The 24,940-nt window shown below is 39.0% G+C and overlaps 1 protein-coding gene across 1 annotated transcript; it reads left to right on the forward strand.

The window, feature by feature from the left end:
* Nucleotides 1-244: 244 nt before the first annotated feature.
* On the forward strand, nucleotides 245-17,363 carry npm1b (nucleophosmin 1b). Its single transcript, XM_086259099.1, has 11 exons — nucleotides 245-341; nucleotides 651-733; nucleotides 2,502-2,621; nucleotides 2,846-2,939; nucleotides 3,231-3,322; nucleotides 3,590-3,663; nucleotides 3,857-3,920; nucleotides 9,105-9,203; nucleotides 12,911-13,000; nucleotides 13,093-13,167; nucleotides 14,620-17,363. The coding sequence occupies exons 1-11, from the start codon at nucleotides 245-247 to the stop codon at nucleotides 14,671-14,673; spliced, it is 942 nt and encodes a 313-aa protein (XP_086115225.1). The 3' UTR covers nucleotides 14,674-17,363.
* Nucleotides 17,364-24,940: the final 7,577 nt, after the last annotated feature.

Raw genomic sequence — 24,940 nt, forward strand, 5'->3', positions numbered from 1 at the left:
ATATCGTTAGCTTCATAGCATAAGTGCCTAAGTCATTGACTTAGTCAAATGACTTAGGCAATTATGCTATGAAGCTAACGATATTAAGGTTTATTAAAGATAAAACTACCAAATATTCATTCAACGGCGCCATCTCGTGTTCATCCAGATGACCGCTCACCTTGAGTTTTCTCTCCGCTCTAATTTCTATTGGCTCCAGATCACTTGTACCTAAGTGACGTTTCACCGTCCTAGTGGCTCTTTGATGTGTCCGTCATACGAGTTTACGGAACTGTATCCACCCACTACAAAGATGGAGGACGATATCTCAGATATGAGCAGACCACAAATGTACTTATTTGGTGAGCTCGCTAATTCTGACAAACCCGATTTTTTTGTTTGCACAATCAGTTTTAACGTCATGTTGTCATGCACAAATAGCCACTGGAGATTTTTAATCGGAAGATAGCTAAACAGCTGGCTAGCCTGCTTACCCCCTCCCACTCGCGCCAATTCAGCTCTTTTGTTAGCTAGCAGAGCATGGCGTGGAGCCACGTAAAGAAGCAAAATGTATATACACCTCTTTATCTGATAAAATGATATGCATGTGCGTATGTTTATTTAAGACGAGCGCAACCCACGGTTGGTTACACGTATTGTTTCCCCCTCAGGTTGCACCTTGAAATCGGACAAACGGGAATTCAAAGTTGACCTAGACGGCGATGAAACGGAGCAGCAGCTGTCACTGAAAGCAGTAAGAATCAGACTTTAGATCGAGTTTGCCTGGTCTTGAAAAAATTAATTCTTTGACTAATACGGGTATTAACTACGGAAGCCGAGATCGACATTGGGCGCTGTTATTCTTTAATGCTATACTCTCGCGATAAATTGTTATGTGTCTTGTAAATTCGTAATAACATAGTTTGTTTTATCGCGATAAGATATTAATTATCCAGAAATTGGGAAATGCCTTTGTTATGGCACGTGAAGATAAAGGTGCAGGCAATAAACAGAGAGAATAATATTACATATAGTATGTATATATAATTTAAAATATATCTACCCCTAAAAGACATCCACCCCTCAAATTTTCTATAATTCGCTTGCTAAGAGCCTATTATAAATTGGTCTTGAGCAATATTTCCTCAGGATTTCTGGAGGTCTTTCAAAGCTTTTCTTTGGAAATTTGGTGCTTTCTCACTCATTTGCTGTTCTTTTCTGAAAATCGACTACTTGCAATCTGTAGCAAAAACAAATAATCTGTTACGAAAAATGGCAAACATAAGAGAATTTGACAGCCATGTAGTAGGATTTTTTGGTTTTTTTGATTCCCGAAGGGCTATCGGCCAAAGTCTTGGCTTATGTTGACATGGTGTATACTGTTTCCTTAAAAACAATTGAGGAAACAGGACATGTGGAGGACCAAAAAAAAAGAAGTGGCAGTATGAAAAAACTATTTACAGTCATATCCTTAAGAAACAGGAAATAAATCCAGCAAAGACTTGAAACAGGACCTGAGACATCAGATCTTTCTTCCATGTACTAGTTACTAAAATCTTATCAGAAATTGTGTAAGTGGAAGGGTGGCTGTCGAAAAGCCATTTTAAAGGAAAGGAAATGGGGAGAAAAGTCTGTGTTATGCCAAAATACACAAGAACTGGACAGAAAGTGACTAGTAACAGGTCTCATGGAGAAATGAATCCAGATTTAACATTTTTGGTTCAAATTGCCTTATGTACGGATGAGGTCAGGCGAAAGGGTGAGTGTCGCTATTTCTGAAAAACAGAATGTAGAAAAAAACCTGTCAGATTTGTTAATGGCTTCATTTTTCATCCTGACAATAATCCAGAATACACCTAGTGCAATAAAAGCATATCTCAATTTAAAAAAACACAATGAAAGATTCCAGTCAGTCGTGGTTTGACCTCCCCAGAGCCCAGACCTGAACCTTATTGAAGCAGTGTGGGATCATCTTGACAGAACTGAATAAAAGGCAGCTGACATCCAAAGAAGAGCTTTGAAAGAAAATAAATTGCATGTATGGCAAATATGGACTAAACAGACTTAAACTGGGTGTTTAGCCTAATCAGATGCATGAGGGAAGGCTGCTGGTTGAAGGATCAAAAAATCCCACATTGAAAAAAAACCCCACTCCTTGCACCCTAGCAATTGTTTATTAGAAGTTCCTTACCAGTAGTTTGTGAGCTAGTGAGCAGCGGATTGGAGTTTCGGCTCTATTTTATATTCTCCTGAGAACACGATTTCTGAAATGTTAACATATTGGATTTTTGGTATTAATTTATATTTATTTATTTATTTATTGTCATGGAGCATTCACAGCGTTAGTCTACTAACCTTACTGATGCAGTAGGCTATTTATAGATGATAAAACAGGAGTTTAATCAGATTAACAGTAACATTAACAAGAACAGTTTATGTTTGCACCAAAAAAAAAAAAAAAGAGAGACATTTTGCCAGTACATGGAGGTAGTGTTATATAGCACACTGTTATTTTGTTCCAGGTGTGTCTGGGAGCTGAGGCTGAAGATAAGTTCCACATGGTGGAAGTTGAAGGCCTCACTTACGACGGGAAGACGACAAAAGTGCCGCTAGCTGTCCTTAAACCTTCCGTCCTGCCCTCTGTGAGTCAGCACCAACACTGACAGAAGTATTTAAGAGGCTTCTGGTTTAAATTAACTTGTTTTTACGGTCTTCATGCCTAATAAAAAAGAGAACTAAAAAGAAAAGGCATTTTCTCAGAACCATAAATACAAACATTACACTGTTCTGATAAATATAAATAATTCATAAATCGTTGACAAAATACTTATAATGTCATCTTCCTTCCTGCTATGTTTTTCTCCAGATGAGTTTAGGTGGATTTGAGATTACACCTCCAGTTACCTTCCGTCTCCAGTCTGGTTCTGGACCAGTTTACATAAGCGGGCAACATTTTATTAGTGAGTATTAAGGTTAAGACTCAGGTAACTATTTGCCTCATTGTTAAAATAAAGTAGGCATACCTACTGAAGACCTTGTCAGTGGAAAAATAGCAAGTTGTAAGTCTGACCTTCATGCTCGGTAAAACAATACAGGGTCAAATTTTCCAGCCCGAAAAAAGTCCACATATGACTTTACACTTAATTTTTTGAGTAAGTTTTTCTTCTAAAACAATGTTTTGGGGTAAAATAACATAAAGAAAAGTTGTATGATTGTTTGACAATATGTGACCAGTGTGTTCGCTCTGTCAGGTGTGAAGGAGTCTGATGACGAAGAGGAGGAGAACAATTCGTCGCCGGTAAAGCGGCCTGCAAATCTGCTGGCAGGGAAGAAACCCCCAATGGTAGTTATTGACATTGTCGTATTACATTGCTTTAAATGTTTTATATTTGCACTTATAGCAAAACTAATCATTGTTTACAGAAATTGTTCTCCTGCCGAGGTGGTGGCTTACTGCATAGCCTTCTGTTTAATGGTTGTCACGTTTAGTAATCGGTGATAAGATGCTATCGCGGGACGTCAGCATTAAAGTGCACTGTTACTTATTCTGACACCCCAAATAAGCCTCAAATGTTGTTTTTGACAAAAAGACTATTCATATTTCTTGTAGAAAAAGCTGAAGATGGATTCTGATGATGGTGACGATGATGATGATGAAGAAGACAGTGATGAAGATGATGATGAGTATGTTTTTATTTTATTCATTTATTTGTTTATTTAATTGGCTTAGTTTTCTAAATAATTTTGCTTTCTAAAAGATAACATCTTTGTGAACTCATAGTATAAAATCTATTATTTTGTGTGTGTGTTTTTTTGTAAATTTTGGGCACAAACATCGAGCAGTGTAGCTTTTAACCAGCTTACTTGCTTCTTGTAGCGATGATGACAGTGATGAAAATGATGTGAAGCCACAGAAGAATGTGGGAAAAGTGCTTACAAAGGTAAGCTTCATCCGTTTTGTTTTATTACAAATAACAATCAACCTTAAGGTTCTCCATGTTAAAAAATATGAGAGTAGGTTTGAGGTACAATCAAATATGGAGGAAATATGGTCAAATAAAAACATTTGTGTATCATGGAGTTTGTGATAAATGCAGTTTGGATTTGTAATCTTGGAAAGAAAGTGACTGGAAGTTTCTTGAAGACATCCGAGGAGCTTCTTGAAAAGTGAAGAAGCTTGCTTTCTTTCCAAGCTGCTTGGACTAACTTGACCTGGATGACTGAGAACCTACACAGACATATCATGTGCCTGCTTTCTGCATCTTTGATTTAGGCAGCACCCTTTGCTAAATTAAACAGAATATTTCCAGTAGTGAGTGTGTCAAAAGTGGGCAGTGTCTTGCGTTGTGCTATATGTGAGAAAGGATAATCTGACCTGATTCTCACCATATTTTTTAAAGTTTGTGCGTTAAACAACTTTAGAAAAGCAGAAATCACCTATTTGCTTCATCAAACTCGTCTGACTTGACGTTTATAAACCTTCATTTGTTTATAAAAATGCTGCACACCAACTGGCCCACTGAAAGAGTGTTATTGGAACGTGGCACCAGATAAAACCTGGATTATACTTAGGTTGTGGACACAGACAGCTGGAGACTCAGTGGCCAAGTACTGATTCCTGTGATGCTTCTTTGAAGTCTGCCGCCTCGAGCGTCACCAGGACCCAAGTGGACTTGTACATGCCGAAAGTATCATTTCTGTTTAACCCCAGTCATACAGCTTGAAGGAGAGAAACATACGATTCTGTCCTTGCTCATTTAAGTATTAACGTTAGTGTCATTGTAAATAAATAAAGAGGACTGTTTACATTTCATAACCATTTCTGGAAGTATGTTTGGGAAACGTTGCTACAAAATTAATATGAACCAGTGCTCATCAGAATTTAGTTGTTTTTTTTAACCCTAAGAACATAATGAGCAGTTAAATTGGAATATCTCTGAATATTAATAAAAATTGTTTAACTTTTTAGAGCTTCTGTCCAGAAAAAACTTTTTATTTACAACTTTTTAGTTAAAGAAAACAACAATAAAAAGCTAACAAAGAGATGCCATCACCATCAGTGTCTCGAATTTTGCTATTTAAATCATATTGAACCAAGCATTTATCATGTAATGTACTGTGATGACCGTTGCCCTTTAAGCTTGGTAAAAAACACAAGCAGATCATTGCGGATCTTTGTAGTTTTCAGTACCTGAGAGGAAACTGCCATGATCAAACTACTTTTCCATACACAGCGTTTTCATTGCTTTGTTGCGGTCATAATTACAGAGAAGAAGGGCAAGTACATTTTGTTTATTTCCACTCACAGTGAATTGAGTTGTTTATTGCTTTCTTGCTTTCTTTTCTATGAGCTTTTTAAGGCACTTGATAGATTAGTAGAGCTAGAGCAATTCTCAGGGTGCTGTTACCCCCATTTGAGAAGCTACTATCTGATAGGCTCGGATAATTTGTATTTGACAAAATTCATTAGATGCAAGGACACATTTTTCCAGCCTGTCTTTGAGAGCTGTGGATATTTCCACATCTTAGTTTCACTTTTAGTATTATTGCATAAACATTTATTGATCTTTTGTTTATTGACTCATTTGTTCTGTCATTTTAGTTCAAACAAAGTTTCTTGCGGTTCAGTAACTCTGATTTTTACAGTGGAATGTATTTGTGTTTCTGAGCCTTTGTTGTCCACTAGATGTCAGGGCAGCCATTAGCGTCCCCTTTGTGTTTGTTTGTGTGTGCGTGTGTGTCTAGAAAGAATTTCTCTAACCCTTTTTTTTAACCACATCATTTAAACTTCCACTCACTGTATGCTACAGTAGCATTTCATTTTAGCAGGCCCTCCCCATTCGTGCACTCGCTGACCGTCCACCTCTTTGTATGAGACAAAACATGGAACTTTTTCATCCTGTTCGCTCAAGTACCCACCTGTTTTCCTAGAGTAAAACACAGGGTCTGTGTGGTGTAATGATCGGATTTCTTCTCTGTAATCTGCTTGAATTCTCACCGTCTCACCAGCAAGACAACAGTATGTTATGCTGTGCGTAAGCAGACACACACACACACACACACACACACACACACACACACACACACACACACACACACACACAGGGATAAATACACTTTAGTAGACATGCACATTTGAACATATAAGTACATATAACCTCTAGCGTAAATGCACAAAGTCTGCAAACAAATGCACTTCATTCTGGTAGCACATAAGCAGAGAACTGCACTCTACATACTGTTTCTCACCCATGCGTGCTCACACGCACATGCACTTCAGTTATGGGAAACATCTTCAACCATTTTTCTGAAACACTGCATATCTTTGTCCCTCTGTCATCCCACTGTTAATATGATTGCTCCTTTTTATCGTTTCTCATGCCATTTCAGCTTTGCACCTGGGTTTTGCCTTTGAACACTTGTTTTGCATGTTACCACAATCGCTTGCAAGTGTGTGGGTGCGTGTGTGTGTATCTGCCTCATTTTTACGTCGGTGTCTGTTTGTGATTTCGTTCTTCTATTTTTTTAAAAGCACGCTATCCAAGTGCAAACTCTGCCAGGCAAAAGATCAAAGCAGGGCAGATGCGCATACCTGCGACGTGAGCGCCGATCCTTCCCTCAGGGTCAGATGACAGCTGAGCATTTCTGTCACCTGTTGATTTATTCTGTTGTCTTCTCTTCCAATTCCTCCTGCACCCCACACCCCATTCCTTCCATGACCTTAATCCTTTTTTTCACCCTTCGTCTCTTTAGCTCAATAGCTACCCTGTCTCATTCTTTAATAATGAAAGCACAAAGCTTTGGGGAAGTAGGGCTGGGAACAATTATTATCCCTTTTTTTTTTTACTGCTAATTCAGCTGTGTTTCAAGCTATATTTTGCTTTCTTTTTCTTGTCAAACCTCCATACTGTACTGAATAGGACCCAAAACATCTCAGACATATTCAGTATCAAAATTGAATCAAATCCTTTTTCATATGAATCTACATTTCTTGTTATTATTTGATCATGTATTTTTGATGAACAGGTAATCAGGATATTAAGCTGTTCTTGTGTAGATTAGTATTGTCACGGAATCTCACGTGTTTTAAATAATTACACACTACTTTTGTGTTTCTTGCAACAGATTTGTACAGGGTTTATAAATGTTCTTTACTCAAATTTACTGGACAGCAAATTGCCTATTGATTGGAAGATTTCGTGCTCTCTCTAAACACTTAATATCATTATTAATGGACTGTAATAACTGTTGAGCCTGTTGAAAGACTGGAAAATGTTCTTTACTACAAGCTGACACGCGTGTCACTCATCTCATCATCCTTCAAGAGTTGGTCTTTGGTTTCCTCTTTCTGTGAATGGGTCTGTACTTTGTAGCAACATGAGCGCTCTAAAGTCGCACCCAGAATACCTTCATAACTCCTGAGTTGGAAAGAGATGGTAGAAAGGTGTGAAGAAAACAAAAAAACAATGGAAAAACAAGAGTTTCCGAGGTCATCCACCTGCTGACATATTACAGAATCTCTGTGTTTGGGTAGATGTGGTAGATATTTTTTAATTAAACTTTAAAAATTACAAGAGTTGCAGGTTTGCATTGGTCGTAAAGCCCTTTTTGACTGGGTACCTACATAACCCTAACCCTTGGTATAATCGTTGTGCTCATCCTAATCTCATTCAAATTTCTCCACAATTTGTCTGAAATACCCCCAACATTTTTGGGGGTATTTTAGAGGTCAGGAAATTCAGATGGTTGGTGTAATATAACCATATAAAACAGAAAAATGAGATACAAATGTTGATGTACAGATTCTATTTGGTAGACTCAGATGCATCCATGATGATGTTTAGTTTCTCTTGATTGAATTTTGTCCTTCAGGAATTAAGGCTTTGAAACCTCACTGTTACTTCCAGCATCTTATATTGCAGGCGTTGCTGTAGGATATTACATGTGTGATTGCATTGTAGCATTTGTGTCAACACAGGCAATTACACTTCTAGTCCATTCCAAGGTGAATACCAGTGATTGCAAGAAAGGATTTGCTGCTTAGGATATTCAGGTACTTGCCAGCTTTTCCAAGGTAATTACATATGTGACTGAGAGCAATCAAAACCTGACGGGAAGGAATCCAGTGCAACAATTACAGGTTGTCTGGGTACTAAGTACCTGATCAATGAGAAATCACTAATTAAGTGTAGTCCTTAATTAATGATTAGCACTATTAAAGGTATGCTTTTAACATACAAAGGAAGGCAATTGTTTTGCTGTCATATCTAATTAGCTGCATAACCTTATAACTGATGCTATTTCTTTTCTCTTTTTTGGTTTAGGTTTTACTTTTCTTGGCCTTTTTCTTGTGCTTTTTTATGCACACATGAAGCAGTAACACCTTATAGGAGTGGGAGAAAATATTGTGACAAGTCATGGCAAAACAAGAAATGGAGTTACTGCAAATGAGGATAATGTTTTGTCACTTGCCATTTATTATTTATCGGCTATAAAAGGGGGGCATTGCGTTTAGCAAGAACATCAGTGGGATACAGATTTTTAGAGGGTTAGGAAATTGTAAATGGCCAGCAGTCTAAACTGAGCCACATGTGTTGCATTGAATATTTAGTTAGTTGAGTTGGTCAGAACACGAGGGCAGGCTTCATTGAGTTGTCAGCAATGAACAACAGCAGTTAAGTAACTTCAGTCTGTCACTTTTGGTTTTGTTTAGCGTGATTAACTGCCACTAGCTGTTCTCACACATAAATTCTAAAAATGATCCAAACTTGAATTTTCTCATTTACAGCACACAGCAGAAATAGACAGATTCAGAGATGCATGTGTGTAAGATGCATGATGCCCCCTCAGTCGCTCTGAATTTACTAGACAATTACCAGCGCTAAATCCGTGTGGACATAGTCTTTGTACAAAGGAGCTGATAGGTTAAAAAGTTTTACATGTTCCAAACAATATCTCTGTCAGATAGTATGAAGGAAAGCTCAGGGCTGTAGTGCATGCATTAAGAAAGCATTAACATCTTTATGAATTTCAGGAACCCGGTGTGGTGAATTGAGCTGTTTAAAGTACACACATTTCTATGGAGCTCTGAGATATCTTACTGGGAATGTTGTTCATTTCCTCAGATCCCGGAGTCCTCACCTAAGAAGCCCAACAAGACTCCAGTAAAACAAAATGGCCCTGCAGGAAAAGCCTCAGGATCAGCTGTCAAACCACAGATTAAGGTATGCCCAAAAGATTTCCGAAGTAAATCTTTGTTTACCTGCGGTTGGCTTGTGGGTATTTAAAATACCCAGTTGTTAACCGTTGTACTCCAGATCAAAAGTGTTTAAGAAAATGTGTAACATTGCAATTTTTATGGGAATTTTTTTATTATGTCACTAGTTACAGCAGGGTAAAGTCAAAGCCAGTAGTTGTATTTCTGAAGAAATGTGTCGTGTTAGGCATAGAAACAAGTATACAAACAATAGATGATGAAAAGTTTTACAGAAGAGTGGATAAAAAAGTACACAATTACATAATGTTTTACAGAAGGTGAGGGAACTTTGCTAAATTGGTTGTTTGCATTTACTGCCATTATCAATTGAAAAAATGCAGGCTCACCAAATGGAGGGGAAAAGACACACAAAAAACTTGGAGAGCCTTCCCATTCCAAAGCCAAGGAATGTGATAAATGCACGGTGCAATTAGTTCAACCTGATAGTTAATTTCTTCGATGGAATGTCTTGGACAGCCACTTCTGAAAACCTAAAGCTTGAACTCTGCCTGTCTTTAAGCAAACACACCTGACCTCTAAACGGGTTTCCTGGGGCAAGGTTTAAACCTGCGACCTTTTAGCTTGACCTCGCCATCTTAAGTTGCAGCCACCTTTGATGCCCCTCACCCCTCTGTAGCTCGCGCACACTTTAAGAAAAACAAATTGTCAAGCTTCTCTGCAGGTTTACATACTTCTCAAAGCATGTTACTGTGAAAGAAAATACTTGGACAGAAACTCGGCTCAGATAAGGTGTTACGTGTTGGTATGCGAATGTTGTCTGTTTGTATGATAGAAACATGACTTGCGCTCACTTACGCAGACAGGGCGCGTGAGAAGATTATCGTTTCTCGTCTGACATCTTGATGGAAAGCTTTGTGATTTTTTTTTTTGTCATGTTAAACACTAAGCCACAGGATTACCGAACCCCTGAAGGTGTAGTGCCCTGAAGGGCATGCTGTATGGGTGAGCGCAGTTTATAATGCAGTAGTTGTTGTCCAGACATAACACAGCGACTCTTGAAATGCTCTTGGGGATTAGCCAATGGGCAACTAAATCGCCCCAAACCAACCTGCTGGTTTAACTTTCTTGCCTGTGGTGCTTTGAATGCTTCCATCCCCTCTCAGCTTCTTCACAACTGTTCTCTCTCCACCACCTCTTCACACCCCTCACTTCCTGGACACACCTTCTCCCAATTGCTCTCATTACCAGTGTTTGATGTCTGGTGCAGCTTGCGCTTCCAGATGCCCCTGAGGAGCGAGGAAGCGGGTGTGGGTGTCTGTTTTTTTCGTTCCTAAATGCAGGTGACTGGTCATTAGATTGGCTTGTCAGATCTGTTGCCAGTACCACGGTTCTCACCTCTCACGGCCCAGCGTGTAGCTGCACCTTCTTGTATAACAGGCTCGACGTGAGAACCAGCTAACTCGAGTTGCGCTGATCTGAAGTAACTTTATCTTGCAGCTGGTGTCGGTTGATTGATGGGTTTGGCGAAGCCGATGCCTTCGAGCACACGTCAGAGTCGTAAAGTTGTTAACTACTTCACTCAGCCTTATCCCACAAGGGTTTGAGTCATTGTTTTAGCGACTGATTGGCATGTGTTACAGCAGGTGCATATCTTGTAAGTGCTTTAATATCTTTTGTCAATCTGTCATTTTACCATTTGGACTCAAAGATAGACCAAAAGATCAACTCATTAAAGTACCTGTAGATACAGAGGCTTTATAGGATGAGAGTCACTTTTTTTCCGTGTGACCTGACATTTTCCCCCTACTTGTGCCTCCAAGGTTTTCATTCCAGCAAAATGACAATTACTATCCCTGAACAGCCCTGATGAGCAAAAATGTCACAACCATGTATTTGCACTGGATTGAAGATGAGAGATTACATCAAATGATAGCGTGCTTGTGATTAAGTTCCATGTCTCATGGCATCTGTAATCAGTGTCTGGGCCAGATGAAAAAGCTTGTTGGCTTTGTGTGTTTATCAGCTGTTTCAGGTCCACAGCTGTCCCTTGGAAGTGGAGAGCTGCCTGTAAATAATAAACGTGTAGTGCATTTGTCTGGCTAGGAGCCAGAAAAAAGGCCATTTTCTTAGTGTGGTATGTGTGTGCCAAGGTTTTGTTCATTTTATACCTTTTAATCTCTGCTATTAAAAGAGAACCTGATCTCTCAGAGGCAGGGACAGGGCATTGTGGCTACACGTGTACGACTAATTACAAAATTTTGGGTCTGGTATTTGGAAGATGAGAGCTTCTCCTGGAAGGCCTGTTAAACTTAGGTTATGCATGGCAAGACATTACATATATTATGTTATGCAGTTATTGTTCTTTTTTTTGCAATCAGCACATTTTGACTCAGTATCTAAAATTAAAGATACATATAATGACCTCTAGTTCCAGTAGGAATGACACTACAAACATAGTGATTTCTATGTCCTTGTTAACTAGTGAGCTGCTAGATGTCACCATGAAATAGTATAGTGTCGTAATGCAGGCACACAGACATACAGTTGGTTGACTATAGAGTGGGTATAGAGTTTCTCTGTACATCTATACACTGTCATCTTTCCAATGTGTCTCTGGCTATCAATGAAACCCTGCAATTTCGCTGAATTCCACACTCCGCTTTGCATGTAGGGGCAAGCTCCATGGCTTGCATAACATGCAGTAACAGAGTATGGCGTATGTGTGTTTTTGTTGTGTCACATTCAGACACTTGCTAATTGAGGACCTGAGTCGTTGGCTGCCCAGGTCTGGACACACCTATTGGCCTACTAGTTCAGTGCTCGCACTTCTCTTCCTCAGAAACACAGCAAAGTCTTTGTGTTTTGAAACATTTACTGTTGCAAATCGGGTGATAGTATTGTTTTTTTTAATCCTGACCATTGGTAGTAAATACAGTACTGTGCAAAATTCTTGAGCTACACATAATTTCTTTATATTTTGATCGGCAGAAAGCAAACTCTGTTTTTACCTGATATACTGTATTTCCATTTATGTTTACATGTTTCAATAAATCACTGCACCTGTTTTCCATTTTCCAATGAAAATATACAGAAATGAGTGGCTGCTTTTTGCCCAGACAGTACTGTCTGTTGAAAAGAAAATCTGTTGCTTTATTTGTGCAAATCAATAATTTGATATTCAGTAGAAATCTTTTACTGACAGCAGCCATAAAAGCTAAAGTTGCACTTTTTTTCTTTCGAATTCAGTGTTTGAGAAACTTTTCTTCAATGGAAAACACTTGACAAACAACCTGAATTGCTCACTGGAGAGTCAGGGCTTGCCCTCTCCTGCTTGCAGACAATAAAAACATAATTTGTACCTGATGTATTTGTTAAAAAAAGGATGATGGTGTAATTAGGCTAGAATTTGTTGTCCTCTCCAATTCTTTTATCCCCTTCCAGCTGGTTGCCCACGCCAAGGCTTTAAACACAGACCAAGGCTAAGTGGGTCACAACAGGGCTTTTGCCCAGACTGGCCTGTTGGTCAACAGATTAATTAATCAGCAGCATGCTAAATTTAGCAACTGTGTGTTTGGTTCATTTTAGCAAAATAATACTGATGGCAAGAACTGAGCTTGTGTTAACGATGAAATGCTGTGGCATAATCTGAAGCCATCATTTTATCTATAGCTCTGTAAATTTCTAGTGTCTTATCTAGTTGATGTACTTTTCCAGACACCTGCCCTGGGAAAAGACAAACAACAGCCCGGCCCATCTAAATCTCTGCCTGAGATTAAGAGCAAGTTGTCAACTGCAGCCAAGGAGGTAAGGCTGCTGTTTTTTTATTTGTTTTTAAATGATCCTTCATAATTTAATGACAGTTAAGATTACGATGATTTAATTGTCCTTTTCTTCAGGGAAAGCCACTTCCAAAGACAGAGCCGAAGTTTGAGAATTACTTGAGAAGTGCTTTTAAAATCTCAGACAAACAAGTAAGTAATCTTTGTAGTGTTGTGAGAGCTTTTTGCTTATGTAAATTATTAAAGCGGACCTGTTGTGCTTATTTCCAACTTCATGTATATCTTTTTGGGCCCTTCTAGAATAGTTTTTCATTCCTCACAGTTCAAAATAATCTTTATCCAATATGTTGGAGCAGCCCCTTTAGCTTCCATTTAAGCCAGCGTTTGTCCGATTGGCTGTCCCTTGTAAATAAAAGCTTTGAATAGCAGGTGAGAGAGGCCTGTGCTCACACCAGAAATATGCCTGAGATGAGCATAATAAGGGATGTGTATATGTGCTCCCTTTAAGTTTGTACATTTTTATCCCATGTGCAGTTCTCATCAATTTTCTGCTGTTCTGCAGTCTGTGTAATCGGTCTCGTAAACGCTCACCCGAGAGTGGCTGTTTTCCGCCAGGTTTCTAGGAATACTCCTTCAGATGTAGAGTGTTAGCAGTCGCATTTATGCCCAAACTCATTTTATCTGTAAGAGCTCATTGCCATGATGTATAACCGGGCATACGTTATTCTTCCTCTCACTCTCCTCATACCTTATTCTGTTCAGTTTGCCTCAAATGTTTCTCCAGCACAGTGTGTACTCTTTGAATTATATTCACACTGTTTCGGTGGGCTCTTGCGAGATGGATTTGGGAGTACACCTGCCAAGGCAAACTCTTTCACGGTGATTTAATGGAAGTGTGTCTTTTGTAGCCCTAATGAAGCGACTGGTGGTATGTGCGTGGTACCAGCCTTTTTCGCTTTCAAGGCCTTTGACCAAATGCAAGCCTTAAATCTTTTCTAATGCAGCTTCTGTCGTTTCAGAAGAAAAACAACATCCCCTGCACATTATTTTGCAAAGCATGAATTAATCACCCTTAAACCCTTAGATGATCACTGTAGACTTAATGATTCTGGGCAGTGTGTCAGATAGTGAAGTTGTGTTTTCTGTATTAAGGCATCTGTTAGATGGCGATCACTTGAACCGAGCTATTTGAACATTCATATGTGATTGCTTTGCAGTGTTTAAATAATAACTGTACAGTTATGAGAGCAGGTGAAAGCTCTTTAGAGCGGCACATGGGTTGGGTGGACAAGGGAAAGAGTGGGGGTGGAGTTGGGTCAGGGAGAGCTTGTTGATCCCACTGTGTAGAAACATCTGTGGAAGTGCTTTGGTTTCATCAGCCAAGGCTGAGATCTGTCAGACCTGGAGCACCTAGTCATATACTCTGGTATGTAATGCTGCCCCCACCCAGCCCCTCGTCGTTCCCCCAACAGCCCCATCCAAATTCAGTGTTCCCACAGCCGAGACGCACAAAAGCATGTTGTAGTAAAAGTGAGTCATGTGTCTCATGCTGTATAGCACTTCATTTAGATAATTTGTAATTTTTCTCTTTCTTTCCTTGTTTCTTATTTTGGTGTTATCCCTCTTTTCTCTCTCCTTCCACAGGTGGTCAAGGGTCTTTGGAGTTTTGTGCAAACACTGAAGACTGAGAAGAAGTAACATACACATACATTAAAGCATTTGTACATTTGCATCCTATAAGGCATTTAAAGGCACAGTCGGCTAGATTTCCTAATCGGTCTCCTTCTTTCAGCCCTGTGAAGGACTATGATCAGATGAAAATGGACTGAGTGCTGAAATATGGTAGAGCCATCAATGCATAGATTTAGGTGTCAATGTTTTTCTTCTTCGTTTTTTCCTAGACTGAAAGGACCAACTATTGAGTTGGTTCTTTCACAGACTCGATTCATGTTTAGCAGACTGTAGATTTGCTGCAAGGGGAAGCTGCGTGCATCACAATGGGCGGGGTCTGTGTTGCTACTACAGGAAAGGAAAAGTTTCTAAAATTTATACTACCTGCAGATTTATGTAGCTCCTGTGTATCACTGAATATGATCATTATTAGTTAACAATAAATCTTGTACTTGAAGTATTCAAAACCAAAACCAGGCCAAACTTAGAACCTAACCTAGTTAGTAGTTGCTAGTTCTTTCGTACGCCCTGTTGGCAAAACAGTATTATTTTTATACCAGCAGAAGGACTCACTAACACAAATGTGCTTGACAAAAAGTAAACAAAATTTTGAAACTGTTGAAACGCTGCCTGCAGGTGGTGTAAGTGTTACAATACAGAAGCTATTCCTTTCCTTGCCTGTAGGTGGTGATATCCTCATTGAACGTCCCACTTTCTTCAAATACTGAAGAAGATGCAAGTCACATTGAAACAGCATCTGGGTGGAAATATATGAAATTGGTTGATTAGCATCTGTTTATCATATTCAGTCATTATTGCAAGAGGAGGTTATGCAGAATGTGCCTTTAAATACAGTCCTGATCAAATGTTTAAGACCACCTGAAAAATGGCCAAAAATCATACTTTGCCTGGTTGGATCTTAACAAGGTTCCAAGTTAGGGATGGGTATCGAAAACTGGTTCTTGTTGAGAACCGGTTTTCGATATCCATCCCTAACTTGCAACCTTGTTAGGATTCAACCATGTAAAATCTGATTTTTTTTGTTGTTGCCATTTTTCAAGTGGTCTTAACCTTTTGACTGGGGAATGTATCTCTACTGTAAACTGAGATAAACCCATTTTGTGTGAATTTGAGCAGCGCATATGTAAATGGTGAAGACAGCTAATAAAAGAGGACCGTTTGACAGCTAGAAAATTTAATCAGTCAGTGACAATAAAAGTTGTTTGTTATTTCAGCTTTGAGGAGTTAAAAAGCATTTCCGCTTACAGACTTACAGATTGTACATGCGGTTTTTTGAATACTGTATTGTTTTAGTCAAACCGCAATCAGTCATTATAATATAATACAATACAATTATATTTTTTAACCGCTTGGCCAGCAAAATCAGTAAATATGTTTCTCCCAGCAAAAATTAAGCAAATAGGCAAAAAGATGTCACAAAAATAAATGCATTAAAAAACAATTTTTGCAGAGTAAATCACCTTAAAAAAACATATAAGAACTCATATCTGTAATTGTTTGCAGTCATATATCAGTCCTCTGATGACAACAAACTTTCGTTCATGCTGAGCTTATGATGTGTTTCTATTCTCATTTAATATCAAAATGTTCCACATCTTAAACCAATTAAATTGATATGCTCAAACTCTACATTATCAAGCGTTTTTGCTATAAAATGTATTACTTCAATTTTAATAACGGAAGTTGGCCCTGTAATTTACCCAAATGTAATTAATAATTGTTAGTGATGTCTTCTTTACACTGAGGTTTCAGTAGCAGCAGGTTGCCAGGCCCAGTCTTTTGTCCTTTTGCTTTGCACGTGTTTGAGTGATTTTTTTTAAAAATACTTTTGTCATATCAGTCCTAATGAACGTTGTGTTGTGTAAACATATTTCTTGCTTTTATTTACAAGACCGGCAGCTGGACAATTGCATTTTAGGTTTTATCCTGCCCTTTCTAATCGTTTCTTTTACTGCTTTGAGCTGTTTTCTTAGTCTTTGTTTCACATATTGTGTTCTAGTAAAAAAAAATCCCTTATTAAAATGTCTGGAATATTGTTCTGATTGTTGTTGATCTTTCGTTTTACACACGATGTGTGTAAGTTTGTCATATTTTGGGCAACGGTGAAGCCAGGACCTTAAACAAGTCCAAGTGCAAAAAAAGTGATTGTTATTTGTTGAAAGCTGACGCATGTTTAAGGCTCATTATTTTTAAATAATATTTGTAATCACAAACATCTGGTTTAATTTGGCTGTAAAAAATGTAAGGGATAATAGGAGCAGACTCTTTGTAACGGAGCTGTTTCTCATTTTTTGGCAGTACATGATGAGCAGGTGATGCATGTATCGCTTTACTGAGCGAGCTTTGTCCCAAACCATGTAATGGCACTTCACTGAATTTAGTTACTTCATCCAAATGGTTGTCTTTTTTTTCCTGTAACATAAAATACAAACTGTAAGCTAGTACCCATCTTCAGTTTGACTGGATGTCAAAACAAAGCCACATGAAATTTTAATTTACTGTGTGATGTAGTCAAGTATAAATTGTAATTAGGTAGCTTTGCTGACCCATTGTGTGTTAAAATAAAATGCATTGTGTCCATTTACTACATCAGACTTAGTTTATTGTTAATGGTTTGTTGAGAGGAACATGTGCGTCCTTTTTTGTACTTATCTGTAACATTTACCTGAATAAAATAAATTCTAGTAAGTCTTTGACTTACATTCTACCCTCTTTACTGTAGACAACACCATTTGACAGTATCATTATAGTCACATTTGTAACTATGTGACTGACGTGACGACTTTCAGCTGTAATTAAGTGGGTTTAATAAAAAAAAAAAATCATGCACCAGCAGTTTCGGAATTACAGACATTTTTATACAGTCTCCTTTTCAGGAGCTCAAAATTAATTTGACTGTTGAATAATGAGCAGTTTGATGGGCAGGTGAAGCCTGTTCCATTGTTATTTCATGACAAATGAAGCAGACAATATCTTGAGATGATTTCAGATTTAAGACCGCACAAATACAATTGAAATCTGAATTTATATTATACAGCTTTTGACTATAATTTTAAAATACAAGCTTCAAAGAGATTGCAACTTTAGGTAGGCTACCGTTAACCGAGCTGAAAACCATTTCAAAACGTTAGGCATTTCATTGTCCATGTTGAATGTCATAAAATGCCATCATGAGTAGAAAAATACAGAGTTAAACCAGTGGTTTACATAAGGTGCAAAGTGCAAACCACTGGTTACACTCAAGAATTGAAAGGCCGGATTAGATTTTGCTAGAAAGAAAATCTAAAAGGAAAAAATGAGATGAAACCAACAAACCAATGCAGGGCCCAGGTATTGCATCATAATACCATGTCGAGCAAAATACAAAACTACTGAAAAAACAAGAAAGCGCTGTCATTGGCCTCCGCCTGGAAAACCAATCCTGTTTTGGGGGTTGTCTCATTGTTGCCTCTCTAGTGGGAGAATTGTTGGCAATTTCGTCAACACCGAATCACTTAAAATGATTAATAACGTCCTCTGCTTCTTTACCCACCAGATCAATATCCCAGAAGTTTAATTGACTTGATGCTGCGCTTTGATTAAAATGTCCCTCTATGTTTTTGTAAACAATATTCAGGAATGATCTTTTTCCAACAAATTCTGGACCTAACTGCAAAAAATGACTGTTGGACCATATATATTGTATATAAGATGACTGAGGTATAAGTGTATTTTTATTATCACGAATCGAAAATATGCTGCGTTCACATGGAACTTATTATGCCCATAAATTCGCTTTGTCACACGATTAAGGTTGATGGGAAGAAACCACCCCCATTAAACCTCATGTACTGGAAACTAAGCATAAACACCAGTGACTGTCAGATGTTAAGCATGTTAAGTTGTTCATCACTACATGAACTTTTACACTACATTTATCATTAACCTTTTACATTTGTTTGCAATTTATCCATGTTATTGTTAGTTTCCTTTGTTGATAACATGGCTGTGAAATTTCAGCATAAAGAAACAATTATGAAGCATATGGGCTACATTACCTTTCAAAATTCGCCAGATTTGGTCTTTTTGTCACAGACTAAATGAAAACTCTGTGATTATATATCTCCTGATGCTTCCAAATACCAGAGTTCCACAACCTTTATATTTTGAGTCAGTCCTTTGTAAAGTTCCTTAACATTGCCAAAGAGCTGAGGTTAGGGAACGCTTTGTTTCTTTTAAAATATTTGCAAGAATCTGTTCTGACTACATTCACAGAATTATCAACACACATCTGGCTGTTAAAAGAAATTTAAGTCCAAGGTGACGAACCATCCACCTTTGTAGTCTCCACTGGGTGGCACTGAAGTCCAGGCATTAACTTCAAAGCCAGACTCATAATGATATAAATTGATTAAGCTTTTACCTGAAGTGTGAGTCAAGCATTACTTCACTGCCAGCTGAAGAGTTTTTGCCCCCTAGCCACGAGGAAGTGAGGCGCACTAGCAGATGCAGCCACGGGATGACGCACAATTTTATGTTCCAAACAAGACGATTGCGAAGCACGTGGAAATCCCCCTATTGTAGTTCACTTGAATTCCAGTCCAGGGTTTGACTGAACCAGCCTGGAGGTATTGACACACTCTTGCACATTGAAATCCCACTGAAAACATGTTCAAATATAGGTGCTATAGAAGTAGGCTTACAACTTTCTCTAAGTGTGGCAAGAAAATAGGAGTATTGACTTGCAGTATTTAATTCCACTTCAGTTACCGGCATCCATTACCAGTAAATTAGGCATCAGACAGGTAGATACCAAGAAAGAAGGGCACTAAAAGCAAAGATCATCTTTAGAAACCGGTTTGAAAAGGTAAAAACTAAATGGTACAAATCAATAAAAGGATGCAAGGACAAGAAACACGAACACTTCCCAGTTCTAGTGATCTTCATAACTCTTAAAATTGCAGGAAGCAGAAATGTATAAAAGGGAATAAACACCCATCCTGCAGCTCTCCCTTCCTCTACAGTCCAAGTCACTTCCACGAAATATGCTTGACAACAGCTAGAAAGAAGTCTATGAACCGAGTCTTTCTGTTTAACAGAAGATTTAAACCGTACTCACTCAGGTGAATGACCTTTGCTAAACACATTAAAGAGACCTGTGTTTGACCAAGGCCTCTGCCCAAAAAGCCCAGAGGGAAGCAGGTGTCTAGTTCCTCATTGAGCGTACTCACTAGGTGATCCATATCGTGCCAGTTGAGCAAACCATGCCTATGAAAAGATGGGCTTGGGTGTGGTGTAATTGTATTGTGATCAACTACAGCTGCCTCTATAAAAGTTGCTTTGTTAAGTAATTAGCAACTACGTGAGGGTTCAAAGTGTCACCACTGCGGTTAAGTGAGAAAAAACGAAAAAGTTAAACCCTGAATCTCTTTTCAAAAGCCCACGTGTTTGTGCATAAAAGGGAAACGGCAAAGAAAAGAGAGGATCTGAGATGCTGAGACAAAGAGACACCTACTCAGGCCCGCATCTTCACTGTAATGGGAGTGGGGAGGGTGGGCAGCCATGCCTAGTGTTTTTGGATGTTTGTGCTCAGCTACACCGAAAAGCTCTTCCCTACTCCAGTGCAGGTGATCACAACTTCACGTTCAATATCCTCAACTCTGCAAGTGGGGCTATTTTTTTCCCTAAAATGGCATCATTGCTTTAGAATAAGGCAGAAATAAGAAACTGGCTTCTCAAAGCTTTCATATATAAACACCCTGCGAACTTTAATGGCACCAGGGTGAGTGGAAATATGTTTTACTTATCTAATTTGAATGAAATGACCCTTTAATCCTTCATTAGTCAGTCAGTGCCTTACGATAAGAGTTAAACCACACAGACGCACAGCAGGTGGGCTGTACACATGTGAGACTGCAGGTATCCATACCCAGCATGTGCCAGCCAACCACAACATTCAGCCATTAGGGAAATATTGCCCTTCTCTTTAATCCAGGTGTCACGCGATATGGGACAGAATTCAGTCTGCTGTGAGGACTGCATCCTGCCTTTGTGTGTGTGTGTTCGTGTTTGCGCTCTGAGGAGAACAGGTGTGTTTTGTTTGAGTGCATTTGTACCCCCATTGAAGAGAGTGTAAGCGGTACACAGCATAGGCTGTTTGTGCTGGGTACTGTACCACCATCTGCCTTATTAACAATCTTATAGTGTGTGTGTGAAGAAATGTATGGGGCTAAGAAATCTGCAGTAAATAACTTCCAGTATTTGTACTCTTCAGAGGACTTGAAGCTAAAACATATACACAAATATATTTTTTAAAATACTACTTAAAGCTACAGAGATTGTGTTCATTGCAAATCGTAAAGACACGAACAGCTGCATGTCAGACACCACTGTACACAAATAACTGTTTTCACAACACATGAAATGGAAGTGGGGAAGAGGAGGAACTGTAGATAGCATCTAATAGGCACAAGCTGTTCTTCTACATTCAAACAATCTGCTGTAAAACCTTGAAAAAAAAAACAGAGGGACCTTAAATAGTTCAAAACGTCTTTTGAGGAAACTGAATACTTTTGTAACACAAACCAGGATGTCGTGTTATACAGTTGACCAGTAACAGAGTTTAACCCCAAATACACGTAGTTTAACAGAACTAGGCTGAACAAAACTTCAGAGCAAAATTATATTAGAAATAATGCGAACTACCAAAGAACGAAATCGCGGATACAAGCGGCTGAAATGAGCTTCCTCCGAAGGGTGGCTGGCCTCTCCCTTAGAGATAGGGTGAGAAGTTCGGCCATCAGGGAGGGGCTCAGAGTAGAGCCGCTGCTGCTCCACATCGAAAGGAGCCAGCTGAGGTGGTTCGGACATCTGACAAGGATGCCCCCTGGGCGCCTCCTGGGCGAGGTGTTCCAGGCATGTCCCACCGGGAGGAGGCCCCGGGGCAGACCCAGGACACGCTGGAGAGATTATATCTCTCAGCTGGCCTGGGAACGCCTTGGTGTTCCCCCGGATAAACTGGAGGAGGTGGCTGAGGAGATGGAGGTCTGGGCCTCTTTGCTTAGGCTGCTGCCCCCGCGACCCGGCCTCGGATAAAGCGGATGAGAATGGATGGATGCAAACTAAAGTGGATAATCATTTTTCCTGGTTCAGGATATTAACCATTTTATTTTCAGCACGTTTCTCCATCTATTTCTGTCATTTCTTACATTTTCCACTTTTTTTCTTTTGCTTTCCTTTATATTATTGTATTATTGAAAGAAGAATTAGCATTCTGCAGCTTTCATCTGGATTTACTTGATCGCTAAACCATGGCAGAACTGAATATTTCTGGCAGATACAATGCAATATATATCTAGACAAGCCAGAGGCTTATCGGATCCTTACGATAGTTTGGCAGCTTCTGCTTGAGCTCCAGCAGTTATATTTTAAAAGACCCTCTTTGCTTTACCATACTTTCTCTTGTATATATACAATTACAATAGTGGATTAAACATGACCAAAGTTTGAAATAATAAGTTTTGCATATGTGCGAGTACTCCATAGCCAAAAGCTCAGATTCAAGACTTCATGAAACTCTCAATTTCAGACAGTATTTCTACTCTTGGCTCTGTGTGATGCCATTGAGCGGCGTTAACCCAAATCTGGTCATCTCAGAGACACAGTGCACTCACCTGCTGTTCTGTTTCTGGGGTGCAGTCAGCCAGATGAGAGCTGACTTACAGGGAGAAAATGAAAGGAGGGACTGCGCTATGAGATACACAATAATTATTTTGAGAGTTCAGTAATAAAAATAAGAAGGTGGAAATGAGCACAACGTGTAATATTTAAACCTTATGCAACATAAATTGTGATTGTCTGTGTTTGCCAGTTTGCGGGTGCCTTTTATTCAAGCTTTGTAAGCACATTTCACATTTGCATGCCTTCTGCATGCAGGTCTAAAGTCTTCTACTGTTTGAATTTTTTATGAGAAGACCAAAAACGAAAAAGTCTGTTAAATCTATTCAAAAATGTATCACAATGCAAACTTTCATATCCATTTTTTTAAAATTCCTACATGCCTTGTCACTCCCTCATCACTTTCTCTGTTATTACGGCTTGTAGCAACTAGTATCAATTAAGCTACAAATTTCCATTTCATACAATCACCTGCGTTTCTGCCAAGAGCGTTACTCCACATGCTTCTCTAAAGACAACTTGGAAGTGTCAGTATCTTTCTCAGAGATCAGGCTCTCTTTTCCATGAGACTGAAGGATGGATTATGCAATCTCATTCTACACTGTTCTTTAAACTGCCTTCAGGGAATGCTAGCACTACTGTCAGATTGACTATATCACTCTACTCACAACGGCCAAGTCTGTACTTCTACAGCTTCAGTTTTGATAGCTAGAAGCAGTGATGGCAAGCACAACCACTTTATTTATTTAGTTTCTTTAGAAATGTCTACTTTGATTGTTCTTGCAATTTTTAATTTTTTTAAAATTTATTTCTTTTAGAATGACTGCCAATATTTAGTAGCGCATTGCTGACACGAGAAGTTCAGCGAGACTTTGTGAGTCCAGTCAAATCAGGCTTCATCAGTCAGATTGTGTTTTACCTGGGGTTTACCTGCAGGACATCTAACCGAGGACAATATTTTCATGCACTGTCTCTGGTGGAAAGAAATGTAAGGTCATGTCTCTGCAGGCATGTACATTTCCGCCCTCTTTTTTCTTATGACCCAAAGGGATGTGTGATTTTAGAGACATCTGTGTGTTGAGTTTTTTTTCTAAACCCTTTCCAGCAGATGTTATTATGTTCTAACCCTATGTAACGTTTTTGTAGATAACACATGTGGTCAGTATTATAACTTGTAATTTCTGTTGTTGTTAGGTTAGAGAGACATTGGAAATGTATTTGTCCTTCGAAAATAGGACATGCAGTAATGAAACATTTCTTAACCAACACATCTACACTTTGGCGGCCCCAAGTGGCAGGGAAATATAACGTTCTTTTTTGGTCTTTTAGCTTTTTCAGTCATGTAATATGATGTGACATGATTTGGGCCAGAAAAAAAGGTCTGTTTTTGTTTTAGGTTTTGATTAGCATGTTATTATCCACGATCAAACCAGCTCAACTTCACGTAATATCCAAAATAGAACAACAGCCTAGACCTTTTAGACGTTTCATTTAGACGGATTCAAAATCTTTTGTTTTCACACATAAATTTTAGATCTCTTGCTTCTGCAAATAGGTCGTTTATTTGTTACAGAAAGGTTTGAGAGAGACTCTTTCTGCAGTTGGTTTGAACTTAATTTATCAAACTAAAACTCGTGAGTGTGATCTATAACCCCCCCACGCACATGCACACGCACACACACACCCATCCCGTGACGATTGTTTTGACCTTTGCTCTGAGGAAATAAGGCTGTGTGTGCTTGATGTGACAGGTTGGCACATCACTTGGCTACAAGCAAATAAAGAGCAGAGGGAAAAAATATCAAGGCAGCGTTTCAAGCATTCACAGAGAGCTTTCAAAATGGAACAATGACTTTGCCCTAGGGGGAAAAAGTGATCATGCTGGTATGTTTATATTAGACAGAAAGGAAGCCATCATTGTCATCACCGGTGATTTTCTCTTTCACAGCACGATTCTGACAGTTGACTGTATCTTAATAACAATTCCTTCTATGTATAAGTCAATTGTCAAGGGTGATGCTCTTATATAAACATTTTTTTCATACTTTGCTAAAGTATGCTCCTGACATTTATAATATGTGGGGGATGACATAGTGGGGGTTGTATGGGTGTTTTTAATTCATGGACGGGGAATACTTCAGTGAAACAGACTTTGGGGGAAGTTATTGTGTAAATTAAAGGAAGAGGTGTGGGGCGTTCATCATCTTGTCTTCCCATAAGCAAACCCAGGCCTAGTAAAACAGAGCCCAGTTGATACAGCAATAGGACATGCGGTTATTAATACAGAAGAGGGAGGTTCACTCTCCTCGACAAGCGCCAACACGCGAGCACATTACCTTTACGGCTGCTATGGCAAAGATGCGAGCTGCATTCCTCTGCCCACAAACTGGGAGCTTTTTTCCGCTAATGCAGTCGAGAGACTTCTTACAGTGACTCTGCCGGAGGAATTTGAGGGCTGGGGCTGTGAAAGAGAAGCCACATAAACCTTTATATCCCACGTATTCATGTGTCTATCTTCTTGATTGATTTATTTGTTTAATTGGCCATAAATACATTTTGAGAAGACAACAAATCTAAATAGACCTACAGTACTGCGCTACACTTTGATATACAGTAT

This window comes from Aulonocara sp. 'chitande type north' Nkhata Bay, linkage group LG2 (assembly GCF_057382095.1).
Source record: "Aulonocara sp. 'chitande type north' Nkhata Bay isolate Kocher_YH1m ecotype deep benthic linkage group LG2, A_spYH_male_GT1.1, whole genome shotgun sequence".
Taxonomy (NCBI): Eukaryota; Metazoa; Chordata; class Actinopteri; order Cichliformes; family Cichlidae; genus Aulonocara; species Aulonocara sp. 'chitande type north' Nkhata Bay.